The sequence below is a fragment of the Cryptotermes secundus genome, unplaced genomic scaffold, assembly GCF_002891405.2.
Source record: "Cryptotermes secundus unplaced genomic scaffold, Csec_1.0 scaffold964, whole genome shotgun sequence".
Classification (NCBI taxonomy): Eukaryota; Metazoa; Arthropoda; class Insecta; order Blattodea; family Kalotermitidae; genus Cryptotermes; species Cryptotermes secundus.
In genome coordinates, this window is record NW_019725428.1 from 1,541,972 (window position 1) to 1,555,068 (window position 13,097).

Below are 13,097 nucleotides of genomic sequence, written 5' to 3' on the forward strand. Positions count from 1 at the left end.
ATGGGAGGGTATGGATTGGATTAATCTGGCTCACGATAGGGACATGTGGATGGTTCTTGTGAACACGGTAATGAACCTTCGGGTTCCATAAAATGCTGGGAAATTCTTGAGTAGCTGCAGATTTGATTTCTCCTCAATAAGGGCTCAGCTCCATGAGTACGTAAGTAAGTAAGTATGGCTTATCAGATCACCTTGCTGTCTGTCCGTCCATCCATCCATCGATCCGTCCATCCGTCGTCTCTCTGTCTGTCCTTCCGTCCGCCCATCTGTCATGCATCCCCATAATTTTGGTTATGAAATCCATGCGTCTCTATATTTCCTCTAGTTTCTTTCTCTCTTCTTTTGTGCGGTGCATGTCGTATCAAAGGAAAATAGGCGACTAGTTGTTCCCAGAACGTCTGGTTTCTAATGCGGTTCAGCAGTATGTATATGAACTACAACGGGTCTCTTCGGTGGTTTTTCAAATTGGGCAGCCCTCCCATAGACATACAAGGGGTCACTCACAAATTCCTTTAGTTTCGGTTTTGAGACACACACGTAGATGAGATTATATTATTAAAATTGATCTTACAGAAGTATAATATAAAGGGAATTCATGTAACTGAAAATGGCGACTAGTGTAGGGTTCATATTTATATTTGTTCCTAGCTTGTTTAATGGCATTATCTGTGTTGTGGGTTCTTTTGAATGCTGTCGGTTTTCTTAAAACGTTGGAAATGTGTCGACTAGACAGGCGATTATTAACTCCTCAAGGAGGACTCCTCGAACCCGAGACCTCCAGTCATGACTGAAGTTTTTGTGATTTCCCGTAGTCCCTCCACGCAAAGGGAGCTGGGATAGCGCGATCGGTATAGCGACTGGCTACGTGCTGGACGGCCGAGGGTAGGTAGTTCGAGTACAAGGAGGGGCAAGATTTTTTCCTCGTCACTTCGTCCATATTGGATCCGGAGCTCGCATATCCTATCCAATGGGTACCGCGGGCTCTTTCCCCGGGAGTAAAGTGGCTGCGGCGTGAAACTGACCACTCTCCTCTAGTTAATGCCGAGGTCAAGAATACGCAGATCTATACATCCATATCCACATATGCCTTCGAGTCATACTGATTAATTAGTTAAGCACAAGGGCAACTTTACCCTACCTTGTGTTCTTCTATCCAGTAAAATCGTGTTGATGCTGCATGAGATTATGAATGCTCATGTGCTGGTTGCTTGTTAGTACTAATTCCGCCGTTAGATGGATGTGTTAGCAGTAGGCTCTCTGCCGTCAGCTGTCGTAGAAAATGTCTGTTTAGAAGAGCTTCATGAAACCTGTACTTTGTATTGTCACGTGTAGTGGGTGGTACGCGTGACGAAAATTACGTGTTCTGGTAAGGATGATTGGATTTATTAGCACCTTCGTTACAAGTTCTCTTAATCACACTTAAATACAGCGCTGTCGCTGATTTGCACACTTTCCAATCACCGTTGCACACGCACTGGGATTCCCTCTCTTCACTAGTCGTCTCCTGGTAACGAATCTAAACACAGAAAGTAACACTTCAAATCATTATGAAGTCCTTTTGCTACTTCGTCTTAAATCACTCAGGAACCTCGGAACTAAAAATTCTTCTGGGATCACTCCTCTAGCTTACGACTGACTCGTAACTGCTTTTGAACTAATTCTGTCACTGCATTCAGTTCTCTTATAAGCACTGCACATACCCCACAGAGAACACTGTCTCTATTGTTGCTGATGTCACCGCTTTCACGGAAGTATAAGCGCCGTTGCTTAGAACGGGCTTCATAACCCCGCTGTTCCACCACTGCTCAGCGCGGACGATATAGAAAACAGCCTCATCTAGTGTTGCGTGTTGAACCGTGTTTACAGAGCTGTAGCCTGGCAACGCGTTGATCAAATCTGTTACAGTGTATTTGGTAGTGGATGTTATGAATTAATTGTGAGTACACGAAGTGGAGCTCATATAATCTTGGAATATTTTCACGTTTATCTCCGAATTAATGAACTGAAGATGACCTAATGAGTGAGTTGCTAATTTACGGATTAGCCATCCAACCGATTTAGAAACTAAACACGCAATTAACTACTAACTAGCTAACTCGTTAAATGCTGTTTGTGTTTGCGGACCTGGGCATTTCCATTAACTGTATAAGGATTATATGGTATTTGTGGATCGTAACAGAGCTCTAGTTGCAACGCTCCAGCTTCGCTGCCACAACGCACTTGCAACCACTGCCTCGCCACGTCTTGCCATAATTCTCGCACGCAACCCAGAGTCCAGGTACAGGTACAGAAAACGTGGCCTCTTAATAATTTTTTTTTTACTTGACACTACAGCCCAGTGGGCCTAGGCCTACCTCCATGAATTTCTTCGTTCACTTCGGTTTTTCTAGATCTTACACATACGGTAGGTCTCCTTGGGCGAGTGGTCAGCTCGTCGCAAGACCTCTACCTGTAGACAAACACAGAAAAACGCACACAAACATCCATACCCTGAGTGGGATTCGAACCCACGATCCCGGCTTCCGAGCGAGCGAAGACAGTGCATGCCTTAGACCGCTCGGCTACCGTGACCGGCCATGTTAATAAATACCCGACCCATTTTCATTAGAACGCTATGGTTCGACCTCGCTAATATCTAAACCGGCCGTCTTCAGGCGATGTGCCAGTTCTATCCACTTCCCATCATCCACAACCCATTTACATAATTTTTTATTTTATATTCGCATACTGGGGGGTGGAGTCCAGCTGGGTCCACTCGGCACATCGGCCACTGGTTGGCCTATTGTACTTGCCCCGGGTGATTATGATGATGGAGAATTTGGTAGAATGAAGAGTGGTAGGGGAAACCGAAGTACTCGGAGAAAAACCTGCCCCAGCGCCACTTCATTCACCACAAATCCCACTTGACCAGACCCGGGTTCGAATCTGGGTCGCCGACGTTGGAGGCCAGCGACTAATCGCTTGCCACCCATTTACATAAGTTTATCTTAATGGCATCCTATATTATCCTCGGATCCAAGAAGTTCCCCCCCTTCACTCTCTCCAAATTCTGAGAAAGTTTCTAACAGTAGGTCACGACCTTTTATATGACGCCGTTTTTAAGTCGTTGTTTACAACGACGTGGACGTTATAACGTCTTATTACCTTCGCAGTTGATAACACATAGCAAATAAACCGTGTCATAAACAAACAGCCCTTGGTGAACACAGTGCTTGCTTTACGTAGAGCAAGCGAATGAATGCGGTGAAGCTCTGTGATTTTACTGTAGAAGCCTACAACATTATCACACATCAGGAGCTGATATGTAAGCATTGGTTGTCATCTGGAGTCCTTCATGTGCATAATTTTGAATGGAATTTGTCTGTTTGTATTCTGTTTACGTACCCAAGGGGCTTTATGCTGCAGTAGATGCACGATTTCCATTAGAATGGTAGTCAAAGTAACAAACATTGGATGCAAAGTGAGCCATTTCGTGTACTGAAGCCCTGGTTCTACTCTGTATTACGACTTCATTTCCTGCAGTTGAATACCAGGAAATTAGTGCGTTCTCTGCTATTATAGGAAATTGTAGTGAAATGATTCGTAAAGTTCGTTTCCAGGAAGAATATTAAATTTTTTTGAATTTTCTTATAGAAGTTCGTGAAGTTGGTTTTTGCTCTTCTAAAAACGTTTGTTCGAAATCATGTGGCTATCCACGTAAGAATTATTTGCTTTCTTAACGTGTATTCAACCTGACACATTTCTAAAATATGACAAGAACCGCCTGAACACCCGACGTGCAGTGTCCAGTAAGGTAGAGGTTTACTTTTTCCACAGCAGAATCCAATTTGACTATAGAGCCTACCCAGCCTCCTGTCTTATGGATGACGAGTTTATCCCTGAGTGAAGTAAACGGAGCGTGTTGGCACACACTTCCTCTAAGTGCCAAGGTCTAGAACGTCTGGAGGTTTACTTCCACTCCTCCATAAATCCTCAAAGCTCGGCGCATAGACGCAAGCGAAAGTTCATTCTTTATAACACTACATGTATCTTCATTTCGTGTCCAGGCATCAGGAGACGATGTAAGTTTCCTGTGCTATTGTTTCGTGACAGCTGATAGGAGAAAACATATTTTATCATATGTGCCGAAAAAATGTTAGCCGCAACCCTAGCATTCCTGTTTCACATTCTGGAGGTCCTGAGTTCGCATCTCAGCCCAGAGATCGCCTATCCTGACTGAAGTTTCTCGTGGTTTTCGCCATTCCGTCGAGACAAATGCAAGGATATTACTTCTTATTAGACCATTGCCTCTTTCATTCCATTTCGTCGTACGATTTTACGCTCTATTATATGACAGCGTTGTTTAATACATTGAAAATAAATAAATATGTTATTGATTATTTTATAACAGACTTTGCATACAATCTCCTGTCCCCCTGCATTACCACAGTCTTCAAATAGACACCTTCTATGCTGTGAGTAGTGGAAATGTAGCCTTCTTGTGTTCATGCTATATGTTTGACAACACGTGTTTTGAACTCAGCATTTGATGTGTGTAATAGGTTTTACACCTCAATGAAGTGAAACTGTAATAGCTTTTTAATTGGATTAATTTCAGCTCTCATGCTTTGCTCGCCCTATGTTTCCTTTATAATCTCGTTAATGAAACTAAAATCATATTATACATGTACCTTTAGAACGCCTTGCTCTTGCCTTGGCAAGAAAGGCAGGTGTGTGAATTTCTGTCTGGTTCTGAGGTATTTATCGTATAGAGCGTTTGGTATAGGCTTGATGGGCCCCAGAGCAGGACTCGACACTACTGAGTAAAGAAAAATATCTTTCTCGTACCCGGAATTGAACCCCGGCCCTCAAGCCCATAGTCCGTCGCTGCGTATCTCGGCTACCTGTTGGTGTTATGTAAGTAACTGTCTTAATTTCAATTAATTTTAATCAAATATATTAGGCGCATCAGTATTTCCGGAACACGAATGAAACTGTATACAATTTGTGCATGCTAATATATATATACAAATCTGTTAAAAGATCCGTAAGAGGTGCCCGATGAAATTCAGTTATACCCTTCTTTTTTTTATTCGCTTAGTGGAAGGTGGAGTCTAACTGGGTCCACTCGGCACGACGGCCACTGATTGGCCTTTTATAGCTGCCCCGGATGATTATGATGATGGAAAATTTGGTGGAATGAAGATTGGCAGGGGAAACCGAAATACTCGGAGAAAACCCGTCCCAGTGTCATTTTGTCCGCCACAAATCCCGCTTGACCAGACCCCGGGATCGAACCCGGGCCGCCGCGGTGGGAAGACAGCGACTAACCGCTTGAGCTATGGCGCGGCCGAGTTATACCCTTAATAAAGTGCCTCTTACATTAACGTTAACTCAAAGTTACACTTGATGGAAGTCGCGAGAGCTTAGTCGAAACACCGGTTGGGTTACAGGCTAGAAGACCGAGGAGTTGGGGTAAGATTTTCATCAGAGGAAAGAGATGCTCTCCTGAATACCTTTCGATTTTAGTTTTATGTTGCTTAGGTTTCGAACTGGAACTTACAGTGTATATACGAGGGAGAGTCAGTAAATAAGTCACAAATGAATATAAAAAGTAAAACATGTGACATTCGAACTTGGAAAAAACAAAGTTTCTCGATATATACTCCATCAACATTGATACACTTGTCCCATCGCTTTACCGGTGCGTCGAAACCCGCAGCACAGAAGTCTTTTGACTGTTGTTTCAGCCACTTTCACACCTTTGATTCAACCTCTTTGTCGTCAGCGAAACGTTTGCCACATTTCTGCACCCAGTTGTGAACCGCTTTACACGACAAACACTTCCCACCGTAAACAGGAAACATTTCTATATGAATATCCTTTGCACTGTGTCCTTTTGTCCACAGAAGCACACAAAAGAACGCTGTTATTCGGTAATACACCCTTCAAACACGGTCGCCATTTTGACTACTGAAACCAACCTCTGAACGTGCGCATTCGCGTCTGCTACTTAGACTCTCGTGAAGCTGGACTGTGCTGCTACCTAGTGATACATATAGAAAACATTACGCCAATTACAGCTGTTCTACTTCAATTTTTGACCTATTTACTGACTCTCCGTCGTATGTCTGAGAAATCCTTGAGATTGCGTCATCATAATGACGTAGATCACTACGTCATTCTTAGAACTCTACTGGATTATATTTTCAACATAAAATGGGGACTAAAATTGTCACTCGTTGAGCACAGTATTTTTCTTTAAGGTTGCATACTCAAGGTTTGACTTGCACTGAAAATATTTTAGTCAGAGTGTAATTGATTGGCCTATATATTCGTGGGCATAACGACGTTTTTCAGCCTACATAGGGTACACAGCGTCGACGGTTATAGAGGGCAGCAGGAGCGTCCTGTTTTATGATACTGCCCTCAGAATAGCCACTATTTGGAACTCGTTAGGACTCAGAAATGTAAATAATGTATTCTGGAAGCGGGGGGGGGGAGAAGGGGGATAGTTGGGGGATTCCGATATGGAAGGGCGTGCAGTACCGTTGTAGCTTAATATTAATACCAAATCAATACTTGGAAGGTGATACTTCGATCCTTTGAGCTTTCGGTAGACCAGAACCACGCGTTTTCTACAAAGTAGAATACGAGACGATGGACGCAGTCCAAAAGCTCAATGATTATGACACTTCAGGTAGTTACAGATAGATCTGGAAGATGACTGGCATGTTGTACTGGAGCTTTATGCTGTGATAGATATGTAGAAAGTATGAAAATTCCATCTACGCAAGAATAGTATATCATAATACACTAGTATATGTATTTATTATTGCTACATGTTTTGGCCATGGAGGGGCACGCGGTAGCATAGTGGTTGAGGCACTATGCTACAATCGGGAAGGTCGCGGGTTCAAGTCCCGATGAGCTCATTAGATTTTTTTTAATTGACCTAATCCTTCCAGCCGCACTATGGCCCTGGGGTCGACTCAGCCTCTAACAGAAATGAGTATCAGGAATTAATTAAATAATTTTCCTGGGGAGTGAAGCGCGGCCGGCGCCATCTTCGAGCCGATAATTTGGGACCCTCAGCGTTTCACAACCCTATGAGCCTTCACGGCCTGTTACAGGGATAGCTTTACTTTTTTTTTTCTTTTTACTTTTGTACATGTTTTGCCCATAGATGTCATCTTCGTGCAATTGGTACACTAATATAGCAATAGTAAATATATGCTGTTGTTACATGTATGAGTGACTGTAGATAGGATTTGGATTCGTAATCAGTTTATTGGACATTACAACTCCTTGACTACAAGTAGCTGTAGCGCTACTGCTAATTCAGACATTCTACAATTCACTACAGCACACACTTGAGTCTTCCCAGTCTTCTGTGTCTTCACCAATCTTCTGGTAACAGCTTCCAACGGCAGACGTTCCCCTTCATGTGGGTTGCCAAACTATCTCTGGTCTCACCTACCAGCTTCTCACAGCAACAGCTCACAAAGACTAAACCCCAGCAGTTCTTTAACTCACTAACTCAGTCACTCACCAACTAACTGAACTCAACTCCGCTCACTAACGGACCGGCTTAGAACTTGTGGGCTCGGACCTCACAGAAAACAGTGTTCCTGTGTTGCGCTTTACGGGCCGTTGCTTAGTAGCAGTTGTTTGGCGAGTCGTTTATTTCGCTGTCGTTGCCTATCAACGGGTCTTCATGCTACAGTATACCATTATATATTGTTGTGTAGACATAAGTTCCATACTTTCATGTTAAAGTCTATTTTTCCCTACTTCTACATCGAAGAAAAGAAAGGCGAAGTGGGGGCCTGTATACTTCCTTCTCTGGCCGCGCCATAGCTCAAGCGGTTCGTCGCTGGCTTCCCACGTCGGTGGCCCGGGTTCGATCCCGGGTCTGGTCAAGTGGGATTTGTGGTGGACAAAGTGGCGCTAGGGCGGGTTTTCTCCGAGTATTTCGATTTCCCCTGCCAATCTTCATGCCACCAATTGCGCCACAGTCACCCTCACTTATCATCTGGGGCTGGTACAGTAGGCTAGAAGTGGCCGCAGTACAAGGGACTTAGTCCCACCCCACTAGCAACAAAAATAATTATTTCCTTCTCTCTCCCTCCGCCCCATCTCCCCCCTGTAGCTTATTTAACGACTTTGACAGTATCGTGACTGTATAGCTTTGTCTTGTTTGTTTGTAGGCTATTTAACGACAGAATCGACACTATATATAGCGTTGATGATAGCATGATTAATCAATATGTAGCAGTTGATAGAATGAGAACGAGCATGGCAAACCGCAGTAGTCGAAGAAAACTTGCCCCAGTACCACTTTGTCCATCACAGAACCCATGGTACCTGACCTGGGATCGAACCCGGGCCGCCACGGTGCGAAGCCGACAAGTAACGGATCCTCGCTAAATAACGTCGGATGACAAAATAATTGGATACAATTAGCGGTATTATCCCTGTGTTTGTCTATAGGAACTGAGGACAACCACGAAAACCGTGTGCCGCTCGAGATTCGAACTCAGATCCTCCATAATACAAACCTAGAACGTTACGTCTAGACCAACATGTTCAGTGTCGTCCTGTAATTTGTGGAATATTACATAATGGAAAATCTCATGTATTTCGTTCACAACCAGCGACCCTGAAAAATATTCCGAGTCCTTTGGAACGTCCTCCAGTTCGGTTATGAGTGTTTCGCTGTTTTAAAGTTCTCCATATTAAAGCATTGTCCAAACGCTCTACAGATATGAAGATTGGATGTCAGTGTGCGCACGGTAGAAGTTTTGTCAGCTTAGTCCGAAGGGGCGTAGGGAGTAACAAATGGATCTCATTGCGTTCGGCTGCGGGAAATCTTGAGAACGCAGCATGTTGCAAGCCTCCCGAGGATTTTCACCGACGGCAAACAAAACGCCCGCGTGGCCGTAGCATTGGTTCAGTGTCCTCATATAGGTTTAAGTTGCGCAATGAGTCCAGACAAGTAAAGTTTAGGCCTGCGTATACGGATCACTGGAATGGCACTTGGTTCACCTGCGCACGATTTATTGACATGTTTTGCTGGCCATATAATATTTCGCTGTTGTAGCGTTTTGCTTGGGCTTCTTGGTTATGTTGTTACCGTCATTGAAGCCAGAATGTTTCAAGCAGTAAAGGTTTTGGAAAAGATATTGCAGAATTTCTTGAATTCCAAACAGTTCTGGGCCTTTGCACTTGGCCCTCTTCGGGACAGGGCACTACCCTTTTTCAGGGCGCCCATATGTCCGTGTCTGAATTACTGATCTTTTCCCAACTGCTTAGTTAGTTAGTTATTTAGAGAGGGTGGGTTTCCCCATGCACCGCGACCAGTTTGATCTATTGTGCTTCCCTCTATGATATTCTACGAGTCTCTATACCCTACCGATAAATGGTGCGTACCATCAGTCCCGCCGAGCAAGCGAGTTCGGCCACTTGCTTAGCGGTGTCTATAATGCTTCCCCCATCTATCAGAGGCCTTAGAGACTATTGTTCGGCGGGAAACGTCCTGGAATTTGGCTCAGTGATCCCCTTTGGGGATATGAGGTTCTTTTACGTGCCGTAAAGCTACGACACGGGACACACAGCTTAAAGTCCCTCCCGGAGGACTTGTTCCCTGAATTTTTCCGCCCTTAAAAATTCGACGACCTCCGCCGGGTATTTGAACCCGCGTACTACGAGTCATGAGGTGGGAACGTTACCTCTAGACTACGGAGGCCGCTTTTTCCCAACTGCTTTCTCTATCTCCCACCGCAACGCCTATAAATCATATACAGTATACCCTCGTTATAACAGACTGATACGGTGGACATGGTGGCCGTTATTGCCCATGTCTGCCATAACGGAATGAAAGGTTATTCATGGAAGTGCACCATAGGAGATGTAGTCATTACACGCAAAACACAACGTGATTACGTAAAGATTTATTATATTAGGGTAAAAAAGGGAAAGCTACCCCCGTAACAGGTCATGGAGGCCCATATGATTGTGAGACGTCGAGGCTTTCTAGACAGTCGGCTCACAGATGGCGGTGAGGTTGTCAGCCTTNGGGGGAAACGTCCTTGAATTTGGCTCAGTGATCCCCTTTGGGAATATGAGGTTCTTTTACGTGCCGTAAAGTTACGACACGGGACACACAGCTTAAAGTCCCTCCCGGAGGACTTGTTCCCTGAATTTTTCCGCCCTTAAAAATTCGACGACCTCCGCCGGGTATTTGAACCCGCGTACTACGAGTCATGAGGTAGGAACGTTACCTCTAGACTACGGAGGCCGCTTTTTCCCAACTGCTTTCTCTATCTCCCACCGCAACGCCTATAAATCATATACAGTATACCCTCGTTATAACAGACTGATACGGTGGACATGGTGGCCGTTATTGCCCATGTCTGCCATAACGGAATGAAAGGTTATTCATGGAAGTGCACCATAGGAGATGTAGTCATTACACGCAAAACACAACGTGATTACGTAAAGATTTATTATATTAGGGTAAAAAAGGGAAAGCTACCCCCGTAACAGGCCATGGAGGCCCATATGATTGTGAGACGTCGAGGCTTTCTATACAGTCGGCTCACAGATGGTGGTGAGGTTGTCAGCCTTACGCGCCGGCCGCCCTTTACCCTCCAGGAGGATTCCTGGTACTCATTTCTGTTGGACGCTGAGTCGACCCCAGGGTCATAATGCGGCTGGAAGGTTAGATGAGTTGAAAAATCCAGTGACCTCATCGGGAATCGAGCTCTGAAGTAGTCATTTAACTGCAGAACCTTCTCAGTACCTCAGCTTCTCTGAAAATTATAACGAGGGTTTACTGCACTCTGCTGGCCCACCTATACTTCCCGTTGACCACTCGTGTCACCCTTCTCCCAGCATCTCCCATGTTTCCGCTTTGCAAACACAGCCTTGTTCAGGTCCAGCACTTGTTGCTTTGCTCCTTGCGCCGGTTCATTCCCTTAGGGCTCCGCTTTATGCCTGTGTACGAACCAGATTTCCCACGTGTAGCCGTCTCTAGTTGTAAATTACATCTTGCTGGTTGCTTGTTTGGTTTACTGTTCGACCCTGAAGATGGAGACAGAACGTTCCTCCGAAGAATAATAATCCCATGCTACAAATAAAGTACGCGATATATCGATACCCCTGATCCCTGTGGTATGTAGCACTTTTCTCTGATAACATCTCTCTTTCTCTGTTGCTCTGCAGCCCTTTGGACCTTGGCCACTTTTTCAGTATCTTACTTTTATGCACAGTCGGTAGGACTCCTTGAACGGGGGATCAGCCCGTCTCAAGGCAGCTACCTACACATGACAACACAAACACAAACATCCATGCCTCGAGTGAGATTCGAACCCACGATCCTAGTGTTCGAGCGGGCCATTCTGATCGACCCGATAATAGGTCAAGATGTCAACTTCTGTACATATTGTCACAATAGAATGAACAGCAAGATCACAGAGCTCAAAATGCCCAGATGTCACTGGCAGCAATTCCTGTGCTAGTCTTATGTGCAATGTTAGCTCCTGTAAAATCTTGCCTAGTTCAGCTTCTGAAGTGCCTTACAGGTGGTTGCTGCATGGTTAATTGGGCCTCATTTAATCTTATTTATATATATATGTAGACTACTTCGCCGGTCACGGTAGCCGAGCGGTCTAAGGTGTGCATTGTCTTCACTCGCTCGGAAGCCGGGATCGTGGGTTCGAATCGACTCAAAGCATGGATTTTTAGTGTTCGTGTATGTGCGTTTTTCTCTGTTTGTGTACAGATAGAGGCCTTGCCCAAGGAGTCCTACGGAATGTTTTAAGATCTAGTAAACCGAAGTGAAACGGAGAGTTTCATGAAGGTATACCAAGGCCCAAATTGGGGCTGTAGCGCCAAAGGGAGGAAAAAATATAGACTACATGTGTACCATCTTATCCAAACTTACGCCGTTTTCACTCTCACATGAAACAGCCTGGAAACAAAACTCCACAATGACGTCATGGCTGTCTGTGATTGGTCTGTCACTGTAGACCACGTGACGACGTTACGCGTCCCTGTTGCGTCGACTCAGCGCATTTTATTGAAGGCTTCATCTCATCAGAACTGTGTTCGCGTAGTCCAATGTCCGTTATATCGAGTCCACAGGAGAGGGAGTGAGAGAGAGAGATAATTTTGGATGAAACCGAAATCAGAATTTTGACCAAGGCCTCCCAGTGCGAACTGTTGTGTTTGAGATGACTGGTACAAAGAGAATTTTGTGCGGTGTATCAGCGTCTACAGCTGTTGTTGCGTCTAAATGAACAATGTGCAGAGTGTAAGCTTGACATTAAAGGAAGCTAAAATGGTGCTCCATTCCTTAGACAGTAAGTAATTTATTTTCCATATTTAGTCATCAGCTTAAAAAAAATCAGATGGGCCTCATCTGAACGTGAGACTGTTTCGCTAGTTTTTTGTTACGAATATAATATTCTTTAGGCAGGATATGTTTTTGAATATGTAATTAAAACAGACTTACTCAGCAGCTCTCAAAATGAATATCGCATGACTGCGGTTCATATGAAGGGGCATATAATACGTAAAATATGTTCTTTTAAATTTGACATGTCATCCTCATATAATGAAGTATTTCTTTTTTTGGTAGGGGTGCATCCCGCCTGCGTCTGCTATAATACCAGTTGCCTCACAAGTGTGTAATAAAAACTTAACAATTATTTTTTATTTTTTTCTCGCTACTTGTTGCTGCCGTTGTAGTGATTTAACGATGCTGTCAGTAGCTCAGATTACAAGCTGGGGAATGAATTGGAAAAGATGTGGAAGTGGTCGTGGCCTAATGTAAGTTCGGTTCCTTTCGTCCGGTTCATAAATCTATTTCTTTCTTTGTGTGGCCCTCATCAGATGAATCAGCGTATATAGGTTTGGCCAGTAATCTGTTTGTTTCCACTTTATGATGAACACATGCAGTCGAGGCAGGTATGAAGAAGACAAAACAAATAACTTTAAGTAATTACACTCATGTGAGACGGTGTAATATGTACTCAGCAGCCCTGTAAAATGGATATGGCTTAACTTCAGCTATAATTAAAATGATCAAGTTAAGGAGGATGAGATGGGCAGGG

At 44.2% G+C, this 13,097-nt stretch overlaps 1 protein-coding gene across 6 annotated transcripts in view; it reads left to right on the forward strand.

Moving 5' to 3' along the window:
* The window catches only part of LOC111863426 (protein Fe65 homolog), a 323,054-nt gene that overhangs the window by 134,918 nt on the left and 175,039 nt on the right, over positions 1–13,097 (forward strand). The window contains exon 1 of one of the 6 annotated variants that reach the window (XM_023849751.2): positions 12,080–12,344. The exons of the other annotated variants lie outside the window; for them this stretch is intronic. Coding sequence (XP_023705519.1) covers positions 12,278–12,344 — 67 coding nt within the window. The 5' untranslated portion in view covers positions 12,080–12,277. Of the gene's footprint in view, positions 1–12,079; positions 12,345–13,097 lie in introns of those variants that run through there. 6 annotated transcript variants of the gene reach the window in all.